The sequence below is a fragment of the Tamandua tetradactyla genome, chromosome 11, assembly GCF_023851605.1.
Source record: "Tamandua tetradactyla isolate mTamTet1 chromosome 11, mTamTet1.pri, whole genome shotgun sequence".
NCBI classification, from domain to species: Eukaryota; Metazoa; Chordata; class Mammalia; order Pilosa; family Myrmecophagidae; genus Tamandua; species Tamandua tetradactyla.
Genome location: NC_135337.1, coordinates 698110 through 723175, shown reverse-complemented (window position 1 = coordinate 723175; position 25066 = coordinate 698110). Strand labels below are relative to the sequence as shown.

Genomic DNA, 25066 nt, shown 5'->3' with positions numbered 1-25066 from the left:
CAATACTGCTGGGTGGGATTTTTTTTTTCAACTTTTGTGTGTGTGTGTGAAATATAACATATATACAAAAAAAGCAATAAATTTCCAAGTACATTTTAACAAGTAGTTACAGAACTAAAGCTTGGTATAGGTCACAGTTCCATGATTTTTCATTCTTTCCTCTAGCTGCTCCAAGACACCTAAGACCAACAGAAATATCAACATAATGATTCAGCAGTCATACCCATCCACTAAATCCCATCCTCTCTGCCATACTCCTCCCTCTCTTTAAATAACATATACACATAAAAGCAACAAACCTCAAAGGACACCACAAGAACCAGTTGCACAACAGAAGGGTGGGATCTTTTTGACTGTTTCCATGGCGAGGCGTGTCTCCACCCATCCGAGGTGGAGCCCTTTAAGAGGGAACTACTTTGGAAAAAGCTTTAGAGCTGACAGAACCCACAAAGCCAGAGACCTATGGAGTTGCACAAAGAAAACGCCCCAGGGAAGCCTGGAGAGAAAGCTAGCAAATGTGCCATGTTTCTGTCCAGTTGACAGAGTTGCTCTGAACTCATCGGCGTTTCTTGAATTAAGGTATCTTTCCTGGATGCCTTAGTTCGGACATTTTCACGGCCTTCGCACCATAAACTTACATCTTAATAAACTGCCCTTTTTAAAAGCCATTCCATTTCCGGTATATTGCATTCTAGCAGCTTACAAGCTAAATTAGGGGGTGGGGGTGGAAAAAGAGTAAAAAAATTGGCTAGATTGAAATGCTAGTAGTCATATGAGTTTTCTTTTTCTTTTTCTGGAGTGATGCAAATATTCTAAAAATGATCATGGTGATGAATACACAACTATGTATGATATTTTGAGCCACTGATTGTACATTATGGATGGACTGCATGTGTCTAAAGATTTCTCAACAAAAATATTTAAAAAATAAAAAACAGTACCTGCCCAGCCTTTTGCATAATTATGGGACAATACAATAAGATGGGATAGGTTTCTTCTCACAAACAAACAATAGGCTCCTAAAGTCAGTACAGCTTATTTCTGCATTTAGGTATGTCCTTCTCCTCTCAAAAATTTATCAAGCATCCACCATGTTCTAGGCTATGTGCGACTTTTCCCAGAAGTAAGCACTGTTCTATCACTAATACTCTTCCTCATATTCATCGTAGCACCTAGCACAGTGACAGGTTCATAGCAGCTGCCCAATAATCAACTATGAGAATAGTTTTTCTTATAAAGTGAATATAGGACATATGGGGTTAACCCTACAGGCTCATACCCAATGATCAAGCATGGATGCCCCTACTCAACTGACATGCTGCTTCCAAAGCAGCCCTAAAATAAAAGGTATGCACTTCACTAGCAACCTCTCTCTGGCCACCAATCTATGCCCTATTCTGGTGGACTCAATATGCTGCACATACCTGTCCATTGAGGGGGACAGCGGCAGTTGTAAGTATTGACGCCATCCACACAAACCCCTCCATTCTGACACTTGTGGTCGGGGCAGTCATCAACATTCTGCTCACAGGTGACCCCTTCAAATCCTGGTAAGAGAAAAACAAAAGAAAATGGTGAATTCTCATTCAGAAGAAGTGCTGTGCAATTCTCCCAAAGGGCACGGTCATCAGGACTGACCAGCTTCATGATTTCAGTTTAGTAGCCAGCAACTGCTCACCCACGACTCACGCATTTTACGGAAAATCCCCCAACACCCTGTTTTCTCTGGCTCAAGTACAGCTGGGCAGTGTAAGTGACTCACTGCACCAATGGCATGCCTTCAGAGTTACCTCACAAGGACTGCAAAGGTTTTCATGAAATTAAATCCCAGCAAAGATAAATGTCTAATCAGAGCAGACATTCATTGATTGGGTCTGAAAAACAGGGTGTGGGGCTTCCCTAGCCCATGCCAGATGAATGGGCAGATAAAAGATTTCTTAATTATATTTAAGTCCCGTTTGTATTTCCTGGGATGACTATGCTAGAGGTCTCAGCAGAGACAACGTCCTTGGAAGAAGACTGAACTTAAAGTCTAAAGATATGGATCACACACCAACCTCATACCTACGAGCTATTAAATTCCTTTTATTTCTTTTACATGGGCAGGCATTGGGAATTGAACCCAGGTCTCTGACATGGCAGGCAAGAATTCTGCCACTGAGCCACCATCACATCACCCCCTATGAGCTATTAAACACAGGGTGAGTCACAATTCTGAATTAACCCTCTCATCTGCAAAATGAGTTTGATTCCACCAGCCCACCCTATCTTTCTGGGTTCTTGTAAGGACCTTGTCATGAGTAAAGTGCTATACAAGTGTAAAAAAAGCTATATGAAAATGGGTGGCATTACTACTTATTATTTACAAACTTACCAACATTTCAAATTCTTTATGTTCCTCTCTGCATTTAGAGCTTACTTCCTTCCTCTTTATGAAAAATGAAACTAACACACAAAACTTAACTCTAACTGCCCACAGTGTACTGCTCTGTAATTTATATGCTGGGCTTCTTCCTTTCTCTCTCCTTAGCTAAAAAAAAACATAGATGACTACCAGCTATAGGACTAGAGAATGTTTACGGAACATGGCTAAGTATCTGGTCTCCTCAAAATATCCCTTAACGTTGCCCTCGCTCTCACTCAAAATATTTATTGAGTCTTACACTAGGTACTGGGGAAATAACAATGAGTAAAAAGAGATACAGTCCCATCTTTCATGGCATTTACAGCCTTGTGTGTGGGAGAGACGTCAATCACACCTTGCTTTATTTCTTCCTTACCACAAGCTACTGCAGTATTCTCTATCACTTGCTACACAAGAAAATGACTGGTTTTTCTGAATACAGTGGCAGTCACGTAAACGACTGTAAACCTACTGGCCAAAAAGTTACATAAAGACCAAAGGAAATCAATTCATGGAAGATGGGAATATTTGAAAGCATAATTGAAGAGAATTAGATTTCTCAGGTAGTCGGGGCCCAGTCCCTTGGAACAGATGAATCACTTAGTAAGCCTGAGAAAGACCGTGGAAATTTTTGTAGACTGAGATTTTTAGAAATTTATCATATTACTCATATTTCTGTTTAACCATATAAAAGTTTTACAAAGGGACCAATGAGCCAGAACACGTTGAATTGTCTAACTTCATCCATAATTATCACAAAATAAAAAAAAAAGAAAAACAAGTGAGGCCAAATCTACAGATCTACCTAATGATTAGCAGCCCTTGAATTAGAAACGAGGTCTGTGTTCCCTGCTTAGTTTTCTTAATGGAGACATTCTTTATAAAAGTTACAACCCAGGATGTGGAGGAAACAGGGGTCCAGGCCCAGCGATGTTAGAGCCTGCCTGGTTTGGTGGTGTCCTAGAAGGATGATGGTCATTCCTTCCCTAACTTCATCTCTCTAGGGGCTACGACTTCTATGTGGCTGACTAGAGTGCACAAAGACGAGGTGGGGTGGATGAGAAACTTCTGCTGCTAAGCTATATGAACAGAGACTGACTCTGCCTTTATAAGTCAATGTGGCAACTACCTGAATTCACCACCTACGACAACCGAAGAAGGCAGTAACATTTCAGCATGACCACAACATATACAAAATAAAACGCTTTCTTTTTCCGACTGATTGACAGTTTTTTAGGTAGTTCCTTCCCACTGATAGGTAGGTAAGTGAGGGGGCAGGTAGCCAAGACAGTTAATTCATGATTAATAGCATGGTCTCTGGGGCCAAACTGCTTAGGTTCAAATCTAAGCCTTCCAGTTTAACAGTTGAGTGACCATGGGCAAGATACTTAAACTTCTTTCCTCAGTGGAGGGATTAATAGGACCTATCTCATTGGGTTGCTGAAAGATTAAATGAGTTAGATATCAAAAAGCACTTAATTCAATAAACGGTAATAGAACAACTGAATATCCACATACAAAAGAATGAAGTTGGACCCCTTGCTCACACCATACATACAAAGTAACTCATAATGGATCAGAGACCTCAATGTAAGAGCTAAAACTTTAAAACTCTTGTAAGAAAGCATATGAGTAAATCTTTGTGACTTCAGATTAGGAAAAGCCTTTCTAGATATGACACAACAAACAACAGAAGCAAAAAGTAGATAAATTGGGGCGGACCACAGTGGCTCAGCAGGCAAGAATGCTCACATGCCACGCCAGAGGACCCAGGTTCGATTCCCGGTGCCTGCCCATGAAACAAAAACAAACAAACAAACAAAAAAAGTAGATAAATTGGATTTCATTAAATTTTAAAACTTTTGTCCTTCAAAGAATACCATAAAAAAAAGTGAACAGGGAGTTCACAGAAAGAGCAAATACTTGCAAATCATATACGTTATAGAGATCTTGGGTCTAGAATATATAAAGAATTCTTACAACTCAAAAATAAAAAGATAAATAGTCCAATTTAAAAATGGACAAAGGATCTCAATAGCTATTTCTCCAAAGATACACAAATGAAGAGATGCTCAATTTCATTTACTATGAAATGCAAATCAAAACAAGATCCCAGCAGACACCTCTCAGAAGAGGAAATACAAATGGCCAAAAGGCACATGAAGAGATGCTCAATGTCCCTGGCCATTAGAGAAATGCAAATCAAAACCACAATGAGATATCATCTCACACCCACCAGAATGGCCATTATCAACAAAACAGAAAATGACAAGTGCTGGAGAGGATGCGGTGAAAGAGGCACACTTATCCACTGTTGGTGGGAATGTCAAATGGTGCAACCACTGTGGAAGGCAGTTTGGCGGTTCCTCAAAAAGCTGAATATAGAATTGCCATACGACCCAGCAATACCATTGCTGGGAATCTACTCAAAGGAATTAAGGGCAAAAACTCAAACGGACATTTGCACACCAATGTTTATAGCAGCGTTATTTACAATTGCAAAGAGATGGAAACAGCCGAAATCTCCATCAACAGAAGAGTGGCTAAACAAACTGTGGTATATACATACGATGGAATATTATGCAGCTTTAAGACAGGATAAACTTATGAAGCATGTAATAACATGGATGGACCTAGAGAACATTATGCTGAGTGAGTCTAGCCAAAAACTAAAGGACAAATACTGTATGGTCCCACTGATGTGAACCGACATTAGAGAATAAACTTGGAATATGTCATTGGTAACAGAGTCCAGCAGGAGTTAGAAATAGGGTAAGATAATGGGTAATTGGAGCTGATGGGATACAGACTGTGCAATAGGACTAGATACAAAAACTCAAAAATGGACAGCACAATAATACCTAATTGTAAAGTAATCATGTTAAAACACTGAATGAAGCTGCATCTGAGCTATAGGTTTTTGTTTTTTTTGTTTTGTTTTGTTTTGTTTTACTATTATTTCTTTTATTTTTTTTCTCTATATTAACATTCTATATCTTTTTCGGTTGTGTTGCTAGTTCTTCTAAACCGATGCAAATGTACTAAGAAACGATGATCATGCATCTATGTGATGATGTTAAGAATTACTGATTGCATATGTAGAATGGTATGATTTCTAAATGTTGGGTTAATTTCTTTTTTTCCGTTAATTAATAAAAAAAAAAAAAAAAAAAAGATCCCAGGCGGGCCGCAGTGGTTCAGTACCAGAGTTCTTGCCTGCCATACCAGAGACCCAGGTTCGATTCCTGGTGCCTGCCCATGCAAAAATAAAAAAAAAATTTTAAATAATAAAAAAAAAGATCCCACTAGGATGACTGTAATAAAAAAGACAGATACTACAAGTGTTGATGGGGATGTGGAGAAATCGGAACCCTCATACACTGCTGAGAGGAATGTAAAATAGTACAGTCAATTTGGAAAACAGTCCGGCAGTTCTTCAAAAGTTTAAATATAGAGTTATGGCTGGCCCAGCAATCCCACTTATAAGTGTGTATATACCCAAGAGAAATGAAAGCATATGTCCCACGCAAAAACACGTATGCCAATGTTCACAGCAGCAATATTCAGAATAGCCAAAAAGTGGAAACAATGCAAATGTCCATCAACCTAATGAATGGACAAATAAAATGCGGTATGTCCATATAATGACATTTATTCAGGCATAAAAAGAAATGAAATACTGATACATGCCACAACATGAATGACCTTGAAAGCAGGAGTTTAAGTGAAGGAGGCCAGTCACAAAAGACCACCTGTTGTATCATCCCCATTTATATGAAATATTCAGAGTAGATAACAGATAGAGAATAGATTAGTGATTGCCTGGGGCTGGGGTGGTTGGAGGGAACGGGAAGTGACCACTAATGGGAACATATATCTTTGGGGGTGAAAAATTTTAAAAATTGATCATGGCAATAGTTGCTTAACTCTGAATATACTGTAACCATTACAAATACACCTTAAAATGGTGAATTATATGGTATGAGTTATATCTCAATAAAGTTGTTTTATTAGAAAAAGTGCTAACTTATTACCTAACATCATTATATTTATCAGTGAGATCACAGTATGCTTTAGAGGGCATCTACTCTAAGGGCTCTGTGTTACAGATGAGGAATTTGAGGGTCACGGGGCTGGTAGGCACGAGTTAGCGCTGAAACAGATTCCTCCTGTTCCAGTCAGGTATTCTCTCTGGGATGCCAGAATTCCTTTTAAATAATATGAAAAGTGGTCCTTAGGACAAAAGTTCCCATATCTGAGAAAAATTAAGCCAAATTAGTTCTCCTCTTAAGTTAAAACTGTATTTATGGTTTAAAAATGGTGCTATAGAATTATTCTTGAGAATAACTAGCAAATTTTATAAGAAACAACCTATCCAATGGGAGAGAAAAAAGTTATGTGAATAAGTTCCAGTGCAGTCATTTTTTTAAATATATTTTAAAAACTTAAGGGAAAAGGAAACAGACAAGTCTCCAGACCTGTGGGTGGGGTGGGTGTGGCGGAATCACGGAGAGGCTCACAGGAGCATACTAAAAGGAGCCTGCGACTTAAAGCCAAGTCACATCCTTAAAAGGCAAAAAGGAGAAAAATCAAACTTGGAAGGAATATTTTAAGGCTGTGCTGTTATAAAACCGTGGGCCACTTAACTGACGAATGACGACAGTGAGGGTGGGAACAAGAGTCTTTTGCACTCGTCATCCCACACAGAGACCAGCATCTCTCAAGAGAATACGCAAAGCTTCTCGTTTTCAGATCCTGGGAGGCATGAGGGTGGAAAGGCTTGATGGAAAACAGCAGAGGAAAGAGCAGAAAGGAAAAGATGAGATGACACAGCCAGGCGGAAAGTTCTCAGGTTAAAGCTCCTGTTGATCAGGGATGAATGAGGGAGGGGAAAAAACCCAGGATACCTGCAACTGGACAAAAGGCAAAAAGCTACAAGGCTACTTTTCTTATCTTGATTGGTATTTCTTAGAAAAAAAAAAGAGAGAGTTTTGTAGACCTACTTCTAAACTATAAAGCCAAAAGCTAAGTGATGCTTTAGCTTTTTCCCCACCAACTGGTCCTGTGGCACACCTCCTCTACCCTCTGTCGGGCTCACCACCCCCTCCGACTGCTCTGCATACTCCCCGCTCCACCAGTCTCCCAGGCCTGCTGCTCCCACCTGAAATCTTCCTAATGTTCTCTCTCCACTTTCCTTGCTAACTTTCTCACCAAAGAGGTCAAAGAAATGAATAAGAAGATTAAACAGAAATACATTAAAAAAGGGTTGTAGCGTATAGGAATCTCTTCTCCGTCTACCACTTTCAATTCATTTATCCAAATATTGAGTCACAACTTTTTGCCAAGCACTATGCTGAGTACTGGGAAGAAAAAGTTAAATGAAGTGCGTCTACTGGGGAAGACAAATAGGTAAATAGTCTGAGAATGACTGTGCTAGAGGTGTACAAGGGTACCAAGAGATCTCAAAATGGGTAGGGGACACAAGAGAATCTCAAGGAAACAGATGCCTTTGACAAATCATAAGGATAAATAAGTTCTCTATAAAGAAAGGGGAGGAGATGAGATAGAAAGTGGAGGAGATAACATGGGCAACAGCACCAAGCATGAAAGACTGTGAGGACTTCGGGACTATCCCCAATCAAAGGAGCTAAAATAACACACCCTGCAAAGCAGCAAGATCATTTTTACATCTGCTCTAGAGAAACGTGTCAAAATGTAAGTGCCATAATACCCAAGAGAACATCATATGCCCCTATACTTGAGAGTGCAGGAGGGAATTATTTCTAACACTTATTAAGCTCAGGAAAAACACCACAAAATGTGCTTAAGCTTTCTTTTAATTACACAGGAATAATAAACATAAGCAGCCTGCAAGTGAAGAGGTGGCTTACAAACAATAAATCATCATTGTTTTGGGAAGACAGATCAGATAGTTTTTTACAAAGTTATAAAAAAAAAATAACATGAATAAAGGGATGTGAGAAAAAGAAAAGGGGAAAATACACTGAGGACTGTCCTATCCAACTATGAACTCACAAGAGGCAACCAGTAGATTGAAAACAGCACGTTTTTCTGATTACTTATTCTACTTTATTAAAATACCCACAAACACAAAGTCAGTCTAACTCTCTCTCTCCACTGGCTGGCCCTAATCCTAAAATACTGGGAGTCAATGATGTAATAATTTGCTTTCATGCCCTATTTTGTCCTATGTTAAAATAACTCTGGCTGGGTGCCACCCCTCAGCACTTCTGCAAAAAACTTTACATAATGATAGCTCGTGAAGGATCTGAACAGTGAACAGCGGCTGATCCAAGAAGATGGAATTACACTTCCTTGGTTACATTCTGTTAGTTTCCCCTTGAATATGTTCATTTCCACCCCTCTGTAAAGAACACTTCTTTCTATATCACACAAGATGATTCATTTTCCAGTTTTAATTCCTTCCCTATGAGCCCTACAATAATACTAAAATTAACTCACAGTGACTATAATGCCCTTTGCTAGAAAAGAATTATAAGTTTACCACTGAAATATAATCACTAACTTATGTGGGGTTCACAGATTCTCAGAGATGAAAAAGACAAAAATTTCCCTTATCCATTATTAGAGTATAAAAGTACAAAAGGACAAGCCAAATTAAGTGTAGGATGCATGGCACCAGAAAAAAAATGAAAAGAATGAAGTCACATTCTCAATACTACGATAGGATACTAAATTAATTCAGTCAGTCAACAGATAATTGCATGCTGTTTTTAGGTGCTAAACAAAACAAAAACAAAGATCCTAGCTTTCACTCTAGAAAGGAGAAGAGTCAGTAGAATTTGGAAAGGCAGACAATAAACAACAGACACAATGAAACAAATTGTAGAGTGTAAATTATATAGTAAGAAGATGATAAGTGCTATAGAAAAAGAAGAGACCAGGTCAGGAGTTAGGAGGAAAAAGATGTGCAAAGATCTCAAATTTGCAGAAGTGGCGACTTGGAAGTTGCAATACGTTAAGCATACTTTGCCTCCAGCCAACTTGATTTCCCCAATCTTAGAGCTGAAATAAAGTTCTCTTCAAATAAGGGTGCTATTTAAATGAGATAGTGACTACTATTTTAAGTAACATTTAAGGCTTTTGAACGGTGTGGAGATCAATGGAAGGAGGGATAAGGAGAATGGTATTGCACTGTGAGAATATCTTCTCAAAGAAAATCATCTCCCAGCCCGTCCAATCTGGAAGCAAACTGAATACTTTCCAGTCTCCACCTGAGTATAAGAACAACGAACATAACATCTTGGAAAATCTTACAAATTGTGTAAACACATATCCATTCACAGTATTACTCCATCATTAATTTTCTGCATTCTCTTTAAAGTTCCTTCCATGCAAGTGACCAAGCTGATGGCATGTTTTGCATCAAGGCAGCCCACTATAAGTTAGCTCACAGTCTACCTAACTTTTTACAAAGATCTGCATAGTGCCCCACCTAGGCCGATACGTAACACATTATTTACAACTGGAGTATCTGTTTTTTCTTATAATATGAACCCATTTTTAACAGCTGGACGCATTTAACAAAAAGCTCCACATGTCTTGAGAGCACCTCCCAGAAGGAGATGGGCCGTGCAGCCTCCTGCAGCCACAGGGTTTGGAATTAAATGGCGTATACTTCAGGGCTCATTTTAATCACTTACCAGCTGCAACTCTGGGCAAATCACTTTACCATCTCCAAACCTCAGTTTGGAGTTTGGAGGTTCCTCAGTTACTTTACTTGGAGGAACCTGAAAAACATCTATCCCCAAGGTCTTTGTGAAATTGAGCTAATGGATGCAAAAGTACTTGGCACCGCGCCTGACCCATCGCAGGCACTGAATGCACATCAGCTTTCCCTTCGCCCAAACCTCCACTCTACGGGCATGAGAGCTGCACTGTGGAGTAAGTAAACGTCCCGCTTTTCAACTATGAGAAGAGATCGGGGACAGCTCCATCTCCTTCTCTGTCCCACCAGCTCTGGCAGCCTCTCTGCTTTGGAATCCCTAGTTATTTCCTTTCTCAAGGAGGAGGTACTATTCTGGTGTGACAGATCCTTTCCGGGACACACTCTCAGAATTCCCTAAGGTTCTTATCGCGGCTAATGGATAACAATGCAGAGACTATGGGAGCGAATAATCACTCTCTCCCAGCTAAAAACTTCCTTTATTGACTTTAACTTCCCGTTACTGTCTTGTTGCCAAATCAACCCCCGTTCTAGATGATTATTAAAAGTAATTTTCTTAAAACTGAAAAACACATTTAGCCTTCAACAATAAATCACACTAACCTCAATTACGAGCCACTTAAGCTGTTAGAATATTAGATGATATGAACATTTGCAATATCAGAATAACTGCAAAATTAAACTGTTTACATTTTTACTTCCTTCTTTAACTCTTAAAATACAAAGGATTAAAGAACATTATCTTCTAGCTAACCCATACATGAGATAATGTGGGTGACAGTCGTACAATGTTAGTAAATATTTATTTAGTATCTAGAGTTACAGCCTTATCTTTTCCTTATTGAGAGAAAAAAACAGAAAGCGATACAGTTAAAAACATTAAGCTTTCATTTCTCATGTGAAAGTGTCATGTCTGCTATAACCCACATACCTTGTACACACTGCCTAGAACATAGCAGGCAGTCAATAAATTTTAATTAAATGAAATGAATAAATCACCATTTGATTTTATATTGAAGACCAGTCTACGGTCTTTAACCCCTAAAAGATAAAACACACAATCCTATTATAAGTGAGCCATACGCACACCGCCAGAATCTAAGACCCTCTCTGAAAGAGTAACTAGAACAACTCTTTTTGAGGCAATTCTGCTTACTTAGCACATTATCCTCCCCTACAGTTTCCCTTCTTTTGTTTTTGTACTAAGGATATTTGTATAAAAACAGGATCTTTGTTGCTTAGTAATTCATCTGCTCCAGCTGCTTATGTTCTGTTCCAAATCAAAATACTCAGTTTTCAACCTCCTCATCGTTTTTATGAGGAGCTCAGTGAATGGGCCAGGCCTGTTCCTTTCCCTGCACCTCTACGGGCACCCCGGGCCCGTGCTTCCAGACATCATTTCCTCCTCTTTCTTCTATCCTGGGGTTGTCGTATGTTCCAGGGAACTTGCACCAGCTGAGAGTGTGACCAAGTTCTTGTGTCATGTATGGTTTCTCATACACAATCAGTCAGAGCTCATCAAAAGTGCTCACTGATTAAACAGAATTCTAACCCCCATGCAATTTCAAAATCCTACAGCTTCAGGTCAGGACAAGGCTTTTCCCAAGTCAGAAAGGATACATGGGGAGAGGGCTCTGAAGGTCAGCACCCGGGAGAAACGGTAAGGGAGTAGATGGGGACACCCAGGTGGACTGGAAGGTAATCTATTAACTCTACTGAGGTGAAAGCACCTAGGAAAGCTGATCACCCACCATCATCACCGATTCCGTTTAAAACATTTTGTGAATCACACAAACATATTTTTCAATGTCTAATTTTCATTTTCCCTTTGCATTCTATTGGGTCACTTTCCCAGAGCTATGTTCCTCTTATTTTTCACTGTATCTCCAAAAAGGACCATAAATACATTTCTAGCCACTCACCATCATAAACCCTGACATGTTAAATTACCCTGTGCTCAGTTTATGAGCCCCAGTGGGTCCATAAAGTGCCACCCACTTCACAAATCCCACCCCACACAAAGTTTTCACTTCCCGTTTTCCCTACTGGGAAGGGTACTTCCTAATGGAGCCCACGGGCTGCACCCACCACCTCCTCCCGTGCGGGTGTGTCCCCAGTTCCGGGGCACTCAGGACTCCTCACCTGGGAGGCAGTTGCACTCAAAAGTGAAGTCCCCGGTCTGCCGGCAGGTGCCTCCATTGACGCAGGGGGAGGGTGCACAGGGCACATAGAGGCTGTCACAGTGCTGCCCTGTGAAACCTTGGGGGCACTGGCACTGATAGGAACCCGGCAGATTGAGGCAGGTGCCACCATGCTGGCAGTGCTCGGGAGTGTCACACTCGTTAATGTCAGTCTCACACTTCTGCCCTGTGAAGCCTGAGACGCATTTGCAGGTGAACTGGTTGGCCACAGTGGTGCAGGTACTGCCATTTGCACAGGGCTGAGACAGGCAGGCATCCGTCCACTGGCACAGCTTACCTAAAGGAAGGATAACAGAAACCCGGATTACCAACATAAATGGGAGCATTCCCTAACCTCAACAACCCACATCTCCCACTCAACAGGTGACACGAGGGCACTCTGACACAGAGAATCCCTGAACTCATGAATTTAACAGGACTCAACCAATGGCACCTTTAGAAAGTCCAAATCACAACCTCCTCAAAATCTCCTGACACAGAGCACACTTGAGTAACATTCCAAGGTCCTGAGCTGAGACTCAGAGAGTCTGGGGCATATGCAGGGGACTGTAGATTACTCATACGAAGCCCAGTCCTTTGGATTCCATCACTTCCTGCAGCAAATAAGGGTCTAGACTGAACTACTCTCTTGTCTTCTTGTCTACAAAAAGATACAAGGCTTAGACTGTGAGGACCCATGGAAGCCAGGTAGAAAAGTTTGCAGTTTATTCCATGAATGGTAAAAACGTCATTACGCACTGCATGCAGGTAAGTCTGTATCTATAGCTTGCATATATAATTAAAGGTGTGGCAATGTTACCAATGAACTGGATGGGGAGAGAGTTCTCATTAGGAAACTACCGCAGAAGTCAAGGTGAAAAATGGCATGGTCCTCAATTATGGAAGAGCAGAGGAAATGGAAAGAGTAGACAGGTGAGAGGCAATTCAGAGGTTGAGATGGGTGACCAAGTTCATGTGAGGTAAGGACAAGCGAGAGCGAGTTTCTAGTTTGGAGCACCTGGAGTGGACACTGGTGTCACTATTATAACAACATGCTGAGTTTTAGGCACCTATAGAATTTCCAAGGAAAACGTGCAATGGATGGTTAGAAATATGAGTCTTATGTCAGGGTGAGGGTAGGCCTGAAAGGATGTCCACGGGAGTCAGAAACAACTCATGAAGATAACAGACAGCTGAAACAACTGGAGATAGTGAGATTCCCCAGGGAGACTCAGCTACCATATGGTTAAAAGGGGCTCAAAAGAGTTCTGCAGATAACTAACATTTAAGGGATGGCCAACGGAGGAGGACAAGGCAATGCCAATGCAGATGTAACAATCAGAGTTCAGAAAACCAGAGAGCCAATCCCCAAATTTCAAGGGAGAGATTTTCACATCAAAAGCACCCAAAATCTACTGTGGTGATTGTGTATTTCTTTTAGCGAAATAATTCTGATCCTCAGTCCTGACATACATACTTTATACAGTCAAATAATCTATAGAGTATTCTCCTTCTTCCTCATCTCTGATCCTTAAAACCTTCAAAAAGAAGTTGAGGATCCTTGTCTGGAATATTTCTTACTATCCTTTGAAGTGGTACTAGAGTTGGGGACACAAGGGCTAAAAGATGTACTATAAAGGTACCTGACGGGAATAGGAAGGTATGGGCCTGAGTCCCATTTCTTACCCGTAAAACCAACTTGGCAGGTGCACTCATAGGTATCCCGGCTGAGCATGTGGCAGGTGCCTCCATTCAGGCAGGGGCGAGACTTGAAGCAGGGGTGAGAGGTTGAGTACTGGCAGTCGTCGCCCGTGAACCCTGTGGCACAGCGACACGTGGCTTTCCCCAGCATGGCCTGGGCCACACAGGTCCCGCCATTCTGGCAGCGGCTCTTCTCACAGGGGTCTCGATGTTGGCAGTATTCCCCCAGGAAACCTTCCAGACATCTGTATGGAAAAGAGGGGAGCTCATGAAAATACCTGACTTCTTATAAATCCAAAACCTTGCAGGAAGACAATGCAGTTCATTCAAGAAAACACTAGGCTATAAATCAAGAAACCTGGAGGAACAGCCTGTAAAACCCCCAACTTTAAGAAAAAGAGCTTAGAGAATTTAACCAGGTATTCCCATGTCCTTTTGAGGATTAGCAGGTGACAAATCCAGGTGGATGGTGCAGCACGGTCTGCCGTGGCCGGTCAGAACAACACTTACTCAAGGCAAAAACCAACCACAGCGTTTTTCCTGTAGATAAAGGCTGGTATGGTGTGACAGCACTTTTTTGTAAAGCATTGTTCATGTGTTCTACTTAAATTCATTTACATTCTCATTTTGACTGTCATTTGATAGGATTAAGACATATATGATAACATATGGCCAGGCCCTCATATCCCTTCCAATTTAAAGTGCACAATAGCATTTTGTCTTCTCTCAATTAAGTATTGAGAAATGATAAGTTCTTCTTTCTCTGGTTTCCACTGTAATATCAATTGGTCTATACCTAGCTTTTTGGGTGGTGTTCCAATGGTTTAGACTGCGATAAAGAAAGGGGGAAAAGGTACAGGAATAGGGAAGGGTCCAAAGGGAACATTTTGAAATATGTAGAGATAGAAGCAGCAGGCAGCTTTTGTAATGAAATAAAAAAGCACAAAATACAATTGAAATAACATAAAATATATAAGGTAACATATAAACACCAAAATAAAAGCAGGAAAACAATTCAAGAATAACATTCTATAACATTTTCCATATTCTAAATGGAGTTTTGAGGAACTTTTTCTATGCCACCCCTTAATTCACAAGATGCCGACAACCACACTAAATTTTGTATAATTTTATGACAATTTTCTCCAAAGAGCAACAGAAAACCATGGAAAGTCTCCGTTTTTACAAAGAAGCTGTTCAAATGGGAACTCTAAGGAGATTTTTAAAGGAACATAAGGACATTGATTCTAACTATTAATTTTGCCATTTGGCTGTCTGATAGTGGGAAGTAGAAAACTAAAATAACCAAACCTACAGGTGTCTTCCCCCATTACCTCAAAGAAACATATTTAAGCCAAATTCTGTATCCTCCCTGCTCAAAACCAGTTCCTGCCATGGCTTCCTGTGCCCAACTGCTGGCGACCCCTCTCCTACTTACCCAGACTTGAAGCCCAAGGGTCGTGTTTGATTCCTTCCCCTCTCGCTAACCCTTGACTGGCAAGGGGGTCCCAATCATTAAGACAAGGAGGGCCAGATATTAGGGAACTGAGACAGCCCTGCCCAGAGGATTACAGTAGCTGAAGTGGCTAGAGGAGGGAGCAGAGCTGGGAATAGGTGCAGTGGTAGTGATACAGCTGCCGCAGCCTCCGTACCCCTTCCCGGGGCTGTTGAAGCAGGGGTGGCGGAGCAGGTGAACCGAGAGATGGAAAGGCAGCGAAGGAGCTCACAGCACTGAAACTAAAGACTGGTGGAAGCTGGCAACCAAGAGTCTGTTCCCAAGAGGGTCAGAAGCCTGGTCTGGAGTCCTGGTGGCACCACCTTGGCCACATTACTAAACTCACCAACTCAAGTCTCTCACACTTTAAATAGTTAATGAGGCTGCCTACATCACGGTGTGAACTAAACAAAGCCAAGTATGCGGAAAACCTTAAAAGGCTTGGCAAATAAAAAACGTTGTCTCTCTCTTCTTAGTGTTTTTTTGAGGCATATAAGACGTCTTATTCAAATTACAGCTTGATGTGATAATACAATAGTTTTTTTTTTTTAAGTAGAGGAGCAAAAATTGCCAATGTAGCATGGCTAAAACAACCATGAGGTTTATTATTAAAAGCACTGGCGGCTTATTCAAGAAATCCGTTACGGATGATGTTAAAAATACAACGCAATTCTCATCCACAGTGACAGTTCTCTGGGCCTTAGGTCTGGCTCATGGCTCTTGATGATTCCACATGGGAATTATTCACCTTGTAAATAATGGCCAACTTTTCATCCTGGGTGGGCTCTGCCTGGCTCTGCCCCTACACTATGACATCACCCCCCAATACACACTATCATGTGGCATCTGCTAAGACAATACAAATTCATTTTAATATTAGCATTGTAAACATGGAATGAAAACAAGATTCCCAGGAAAGCAAAAAAGGAAAGCATGTGAAGGACTCCAGAATCAAACAGAAGTATTCCTGAATTATCTGTAACTAGGGTTTAACATGCATTGTTGATCGCTACCAAGTATAGAAAAATAAATTTCACCTAAGTTATATTTAAGGAGCCAACAAAAGTAGGATCAGCAAACTGCAGTTCATACGTCTGGTCTGGCCCACTGTTTTTGTGTGGCTTGTGAGCTAAAAATGGTTTTCACCATTTTAAATAGAAAAAAAAATCAAAAGAAGGATAATATTTGATGACATTTGAAAATTATGTACAATTCAAATTTCAGTGCCCATAAATCAGGCTTTATTGGAACACAGCCATGCCCATCCATTCACATACAGTCTACGGCTGCTACAAGAAATGAATTGAATAGCTATGATAAGACCATACAGTCTGCAAAAAACATATACTATCTGGCCCTTTACAGAAAAAGTCTGCCAACCCCTGAATAAGAGAATATATTATGCTTCATTCTATAAATAACATCTATTAGGTATACTAATAATGAGGTTGATGGTGAAGAGTGATCTCATATCAGTTTCCACCAAGAATATTAAACTCACAATATTCATTCATTCATTGAACAAATATTTATTAAAATGAATATCATGTGCCAGGCATTATAGTAATACGAAAATCCCTGACCTCATCGAGTTTAAATTTAACCGGGGGAAGCCAAAAACAAAATTAATAAATAAAAAATAAAATATGTTGTATAACGTTAACTCCTATATTGGAGCTAAGTGCTATGGGTTAGGGGTGTGGAGGTGGAGGTGGGGCTGGTGGGAATAAGGAGAGGCATTTTGATTTTAAATGGGAACCTCAGAGAAGGTCTCCCTGAGAAGGCAATATCTGAGTCAAGACCTGAATGAGGTGAGGGACTAGCCGTGTAGGTGCTAGAGGGAGAGAGCGCGAGGTAGAGGGCAAGCAAACTGCTCCTGGTGTGAGGAGCAGTCCCTACGTGACTGGGAAACACAAGATCTCCAAGGTTCTAGCAGAAGGAAGAGGAGCAGCCGGAACCAGACGAGAGCTATAACCAGGAGCCTGAGCACATCTCCTTCAACCTAAATTTTTCACTGAGCCCCATTTCCCTCTCCAAAATTATTTGCCTTCACAACCAAGCTTCTATAACTGTAGCCTAATTTCACCAAGATCTTTTTTCTTTTCCATGCACTTCTTACTTACAACAAAACTTTCATTCTAATTATTGCCCAGAAGTTTCATTCTCAGGGCAAAGGCACTCTCCCTGTCCAGGTTACTGTCTCACCGAGATTCCATCACAAGGCTAGTCTCTCTCCTCCAGGGGATCTTGCTGACCTTCCCATCCATCCTTCTGTTTTCACTCTTGGCTTCTAAGACTCTCTCTGTCTACCTCAAAGTTCAGTAAATTCTTCGTCTAGAAGCTAATTCCTCTTCTCCTTCTTCCTTACCATTTTAAGCCTGGGCTATGCTGCCAGTCTCTTTCATACACATTTGTGGCTGTTCATTTAGTTTTCAATACCTACCTTCATATGACTGAGTCCAAAATACACCACTTCAGCCCCATATGTTCAGTTTTTTGAAAGCCATCTATCTATCTATCTATTTAATATGTCCTGCCAATACTTGAAACGAAACATTTGAAAAATGAGATCATTTTCCCCATGAAAGTTTAAGTCCTCCATTTTTCTAAGCCTTCCACTCACAATCTCAAAATCACTTACAGTTAATCCCTTTAGTTATGTAAAATTTATTGCCATGTCTGACAGGTCTTGTAACTGAATTCCAATCATATCTATCTTTCAATTCCACATTTTCCTTTTTGGTATAAATTCCAACCATCTTAAAAGCTCTCAGGCCAGATATCTTGTTTCTTGTTTCTTCCCCACTTGCATCTATCCTTGGAATAGCAGTACTTTCAGATACAAGAACCTTAAGGTAATTTCTACCCAAAGGAAAAAATTCTTTCAATGATACCCCTAAAAGATGATCACCAGCCTTGCCTTAAATGCAGCATTTAGCATGGTTCCTTACAAACAGTGAGAATTTAGTAAGTGCTTGAAGTTATTACTGCCCCTGCCATAAACAGTATAGACTCTAATATCTGACCACCGGGTTTTGAATTCCAACTCTACAATTTATTAGATGTGTGAACTTGGGCAAGTTATTAAATATCTGTTCCAAATGGATTAAATAATAGTGCTCACTTTAAATAAAAAGAAAAAAATATTTTTAAAAGTGCTTACTTAAGAGTTTAAAAACAAATGTTAAAAAAAATGTAAAGGACTCAGAACAGGGTCTAAAACATAGTAAACATTATGAGTTTGTTAAGTAAAATAAGATGACTGGTTCACTATTTCAACAGCAGAACAGTCATAAATGTGCATGGATCCCTTTGCAAGAAAGCTCTTTCTTAAACCTTAAAACTGCCTTCCCTCCTAAGTATATACCCCAAAGAACTGAAACATATGTCCATACAAAAGCTTGTATGCAAATCCTCACAGCAGTATTAATCATAGTCAAAAATGCGGAAATGACACAAATGTCCAAATTAATGAATCAATAAATAAAATGCTGTATCCATGGAATGGAATATTATTTAGCAAAAAAGGAATGAAGTCCGATACATTCAACAACATGGACAAATGTTGAAAAAAATCAGGCTAAGTGAAAGAAGACAGACACAAAAGCCATATATCATATGATTCCATTTATGTAAAATATCCATAATAGGCAGACCCACAGAGACAAAAAGTAGATTAGTGGCTGCCAGGGGCTGGGAAAGAGGGAAACGGGGAGTGACTAATGATGGCTATGGATTTCTTTTGGAGTGATGAAAATGTTTTGAAATTAGGTAATGGTGATGGTCACACAACTTTAAGAATATACTAAAAAGCACTGAACTATACAACAAAAGTTTGTATGTACCCTTTGGATTTTTTCCCAAGGAATCAGTGCATTGGACGATTCTCAGTATAAAATGCCAGACGTCCTCACCATTTCAGTTGCGCTTATATGCTCAGTGATAAAATAATGACCACCATTTTTGACAAACTTATATCTGTTATGTATTTGCTAAGAACTCTACAGCTATTATCTCTCTTATTACTTTCTTCAACCCTATATTATAATATGATCTTTATTTTGTATGTGAGGAACTGGACACTTGGAAAGAGTAAGGTTTCACAGCAAGCAGATGGCAGAGACAGGACTCAAACCCAGGTCTGACCCCAGAGCACGTGCACTTCAGCATGGGCTATTTGTGCTTCCTCCAAATGAATGATTCCATAAAAAATCACTATAAAACATGGGTCCCAAAATGGGAAAGAATACAACGTGTGTGTCTTCACCAGTACAGGAGAGAACTGGACCATCATCTCCTGCCATCTGGACACCACACTTCTAGTTCTGTGGCCTCAAGCTGCACTTAGGTTTTTAGAAGACACAAAATACTACCGCGTGCTACTGAATATACAATACAGTCAGCTAAATGCCCAGATTTTTTCTTTCTTAAGAACTACTTTCATGCCATCCATCCTTCAAAGATCTGCTCTAGACTTCTGAGTCCCATTAAGTCTCTTCCAAACCAGTACACCCTTCACTGATCCCTCTAACACTAGAGGAAGAAGCACATTTTTTTCCACCAGTATGGCGGCTTTCTTCTCTTAAGCCATTGTTATACCTTTCCCGTGCCTCTCTCAGACTCCCATTTAGATATTTATTGTGTGCAAGGGCATTTCTTGAGGTCCTGGGGCAGGTTTCTTGAATTTCATATAATGGATAAGATCAGTCTCTCAATCCAAATTCCCTTAGGAAGCCCTTTCCAACTCCATTCTCCCTGCGACAGGCCTAGTCAACGGCCTTGCCCTGAGCCCCAGGGTCATCCCTCCCTCCCCAGCAAAATTCCGGATGTGGGAAGAAAGAGGGGTGGTGGGTGAGTGAGGCAGCCAGAAGTACAGAATCCCTGTTTCCTACGGCAGAAGAGATCTCCAGCAGGATTTTCAAATCCCTGCGCAGCTGTATTATATAGACACTATATATCCGTTTACTCTGGGTGGGGAATAAGATTCTCTGATGGAAAATGAGAGTTTAAATAGCTCTGTTACTGAGGTGCCAAGTTGAGTTTGGTTAGAGGCTGGAAACGGGACTAGATAAACATCCAAGTTCCCTCACAGTCTGTAATTCTATTAAGTTACCCGAGTACAAGTTTTGGAAAATAGCCTACATCTTGAACAAAAGGTGTACGTAAATAGCTTTCTAAATAACCAAATAAATCTAACAGCTGCCTTTCATTCCCAAAGGTATATGAATGCTTCCCTCCTGGAGGGAATTTATCAATCACTTTAGGAGTTCTCTTCATGACTTCTTTCTACTCCATTCCCTTTTCCTAACTTTGGAACTCTGTGAAGAGTACAGTTCACAGAAGAGACCATGAATAGAGGGTAGTTTTTAAAAATGTTTTTGTAGAATACATTTTTGTAAAATAATTCCATGACCTGATTGAACCCATTTGAGGCCCATACAGATATATTCATAAGTTTTTCTAAAAAAGGTGCTATTTCCGATACGAAGTCCATTCTCAGTGTTACTACTGTTCAAATACACGCAAGGGGGATGGGGTGAAGGAAGGAAGAGAAGAGAGGGAAAAGCCAGGGATTCCTCCTAATGGAAGTAGAAAATGTTCCATTTTAAAGGATAGCCCTACACTCCCCACCCCTCAAAAAACAGATGAAAACCAGACCCAAACTCTCACATGTCACCAGCAGCCTGGATTAGCTTACATGTAGCCACTTTATAGATTTCAGCGAAGCTGGGATTTGAATAGCAATTCCAATCTATCTGGCAGTGGCTGCAGTTCAGGATCAGTTTCCCTAGTAATACAGGCAGAAAAATTTGTTCTTTCAAGTTTCCTAAGTGAATAGCCACTCGTCCAGAGAAAAGCTGAAAACACTGTAGCAGCTTGTGTCAGCTCCAAGGTGACTGAAGTCTGAGCAGGAAGTAAGCCCCCTTTCCAAATAAGAGCCAGTGTTCTCGCTCCTTGTTTTTCCCTCGGAATGTTCTGCATCGGCAGGGTGAGCCCAGACTGCATCCAGGGCTCTGCGGCAGCTCTGCCTTTACTATTTTTTAGCGAGGATATAGTCATTAAAAAAATAAAACAACAAAGCAAAACCCCACCACATACAAGAAGCGAAAGAGAGGCATGCTTTTACAAAACAGCTATTTCAAAATCATGATTTTTAAAAAGCTATACAGAATGTGGAACAGAGGGGAAAAAAATGTCTCATGTGGGTTGTGTCGGCCCTGCAGCTGCTCCTCATTAAAGCTCCTCTTTACTCCCTCTGGGCTCGTTTCCAGCAGCAAATTCTTTAAACAGAAATCTGCTTTCAACCCACTTTCTTCTCGCTCTGGGCCTCTCGGCCCCAATCCACAGTGGCAAGGCTGCCCTAGCTGAGCTCTAGAGGGGGGGCTGTTGTTAAGGTAAATGAGGTAAGGGCAGGGGAAAAACACAAAACCCAGAAACCAAATTAAGCACTGGTCAGTAACAAAGGTCTGCAGTTTGAAAAGGCCCCAAATCAGTCTGTTCTTTTCTGTGACCACAATGCCAGCTTAGTTTCCTGCTCCCCGTTCCCCATGTCCCCCTGTTGAAGTAGATAAAAATAATTGCTAACAGCCAAGGCTAGCTGTAACCCATGAAAATTCCTATAGCATAACATTCAATCCCCAAGGCCCTTACTACAGACTTCTAGGTGCCCCAGCGCCCACGCCATCAGATCTAACCCCAACAACCCTCTCTCTTCCCCCTTCAGGTCTGATGTTTCATTTTAAATTCGATAATTCTGTATAAAGGCAAGGAACTGGGCTGGGCTAATTACTAACTTGGCAAAAACAGAACAAAACAAAATAACAACAACAAAACCATGAAGATTTCTAGTCAACTTCCTGGTAAAGAGGGGAAAGGGGAAGCAGCTCTGTCCTGCTAACCCTTATCATCTCCACCCACGCTCTTACCTCCCCTCCCCCAAAAAGGAAAGAAAGAAAGAAAGAAAAAGGAAACACTATAGCTTACTCAGCAAGAGGGCACAGCAAAAAGAACTAAAAAAAAAAAAGTATTCCTGTGGAGATTAGGAACCAGAACTGGGCTGTTCACAATAAAATACACTTTCTAGGACCTTGCTGGTTTGATATAAAGGAAACAAAGGATACAATCAACCAATTTCTCTCTCTCTCTCTCTCTCTCTCTTACACACACACACACACACACACACACACAACTTTTTACCACAACCAGTAAAGACTACCAAATACTACAGGACAGCCCATTTCTCTACTATGTAAATTCAGCTTCCTGAACAGAACATTTCTGCTTTTCTTGTAGAAGTATTTCAGAAAATGTTAATCTTGGTTCCCACATCAGGCTGAATGCTTCCAAATTAAAAGTTTCCCACAGGAAAATAACTTCATGAGGAATTGTGAGGCTGGGAATTATCTTCGGAAACTCTACCTCACTTAGTTTGTATGTGTTCAGGTTTTCTGTTCTCCTCCTCTGAATAAGGCAATAAACTCACATTGATTTTAATAAAACCAAACGAAAAAGAAGCTGAAGGAGCCCAGGCTTTGAAGCTATTAATTCACAGCATCATTCATCTTCCTCGGAGACTATGAAATCGGTAACCACTGCAATGGGAAACCATGCTTTATTTACACAGGAACTTTGCAAAGTCCTTATCTTCCAGCTTACAGCCTGGTCTCATTTATCAGAGTGCACCGAGCCGAACGCCTGGTCTCCTCCGTCGTCACGTGAAGGACAGGCACTCCAAAAGCGCTGAGAGACTAGTGTTGCTGCTATAACAGAAGGTGGTCCTTCCTCTACGCTACCTTCATGGCGTGGACCCTAAGAAAATGTCCACTTGGGATTAAAACACAGGAAACACCCTCTGCACATGAGTTTACAAGAAGCACCACAGTAGCAGCCAGTTTGTGGCAAAAATGAGTGAATTAAGCCAACCATTCCCAAACTATGGAATGCAGTTGTCACCAGGGCTCTGCAATGCTTATAAAGCACTTTCCAGACTATGAAATGATGCCTTGTCCACATGTAAATGTATATACATGCTGTTATAGTTATTCAGATATAAAAATGTTACTTAAAAATGGCTACCGGATTCTTCCATTTTGACCTTATACATTGTATTCAAACAACCGAGAGAGAAATGGTTCATCTCGGTATCGTTTCCCTTTTATGCACTACACTCTATCGTTTCCCTTTCACGCATTACACTCTTGCTAAACACAACTTCTTTCAGATACCAAAACTCCTAATGGTACATCACTTCTCCCCTCACCTATGTTACTCAGCCTAAATCCCTTTTCCCCATCCTCATTTCTTAGCTAAACTCTAAAATTCCTCCAAGCCACAACTTAAATGTTAATACCTCTGAGAAATAGCCCTGCCAACTCCGCTGTATGTTCCCACAATTCTGACATGTCATATCACTCATTATGCTTTATTATAATGATTTGTCTTCTCCAACAGAGCAAGAATTGTTCATCACCATACTCCCGTGCCTAACATAATAAGTGGCATATGGAAGGCATTCAAATATTACTTGTCAGTGCTCATACTGTTAATAGAAACCAAGGAACAAAATGCAAGACACCATGGAAATCCCTAAAAAGGCTCTTTAATTACACTCAAAGTTTGGGAACCACTGTGTTGAGCTATTTACCCAAAGGATTATCAAAACTAATTAGGATTCCTCATATATGCAGAACTTCTTAACTCTCACTCACCCCTAAATCATTCAAAGTGGGCCCACTCCATATGGAGTAAATTATTTTTTAATCACTTTTCTCCCCAAAATAGGATGTTAACCAGCACATACACACACAGAGTTTTCATTCTCTCTTCTACTTTTATTAATTTTTATTTTTTTAATAATAAAGTATTAGCTAAATGAACCTCCGGGAACTCTTGAACCCTGAAGGACAGAACATCTTATAAAATGGCCTCAACAGCATAAATTCTGCCCTGCTAGATTCTTTAGAAACTGTGCACTAAAAATTAAACAAGATTTCAGGGGAAGACACGGAAGTACAGGAGCCTGCCTTCTGTTCTCCAACATGAGTAAATGACCACTCTGAAGTTAAGAAATCCAAAAAAAAATGCCTGAAAGCAGAACAGTTCCATAAGCCTACAGTTTGGTCTGAAAGGATTCCTAGTTCAAAAAGAACTGTGCCCAAATCACAGCAAGCAAAACCCGAACATGGGGTAGGCTGGAGAAAAATCTGTACTTCACACTTAAGAGAGTGAAGAAATTCTTTCTTTGTGGAGTCTGAATAAATCATTCTCTAAATTTTTATATCAAGGTATATAAAACTGTTCAATGAATAACTGGAAAATATAATTTCAGAATGCCCTTAACCCTACACAATCCCATTTAAATGGCTTTAATTAGAATCACGGATAATAAAAATGATGGATATCATGGAAGAAATTTCTGGTGTTGAACCTTAATATTGTAACTCAAGACCAAAAACACTACTTCCCTTAAAAGATAGGTCCACGGTCTAAGGGGAAGAAAATTGGTTCTTGGGGGTTTGAAAAAATCTTAGCTAGCACAAAGGTTTGTGGCCCTCCAAAGGGCTACAGTACACAAAAAG

At 40.4% G+C, this 25066-nt stretch overlaps 1 protein-coding gene across 1 annotated transcript in view; it reads right to left on the bottom strand.

Annotated features, from left to right (window-relative positions):
* NOTCH2 (notch receptor 2) overlaps positions 1-25066 on the bottom strand; it is a 145903-nt gene that overhangs the window by 68677 nt on the left and 52160 nt on the right. Inside the window, exons 3-5 of the mRNA XM_077119721.1 lie at positions 13979-14238; positions 12255-12590; positions 1425-1547 (exon numbers count right to left, since the gene is read on the bottom strand). Of these exons, the coding sequence (XP_076975836.1) occupies positions 1425-1547; positions 12255-12590; positions 13979-14238 (719 nt within the window). The remainder of the gene's footprint in view (positions 1-1424; positions 1548-12254; positions 12591-13978; positions 14239-25066) is intronic.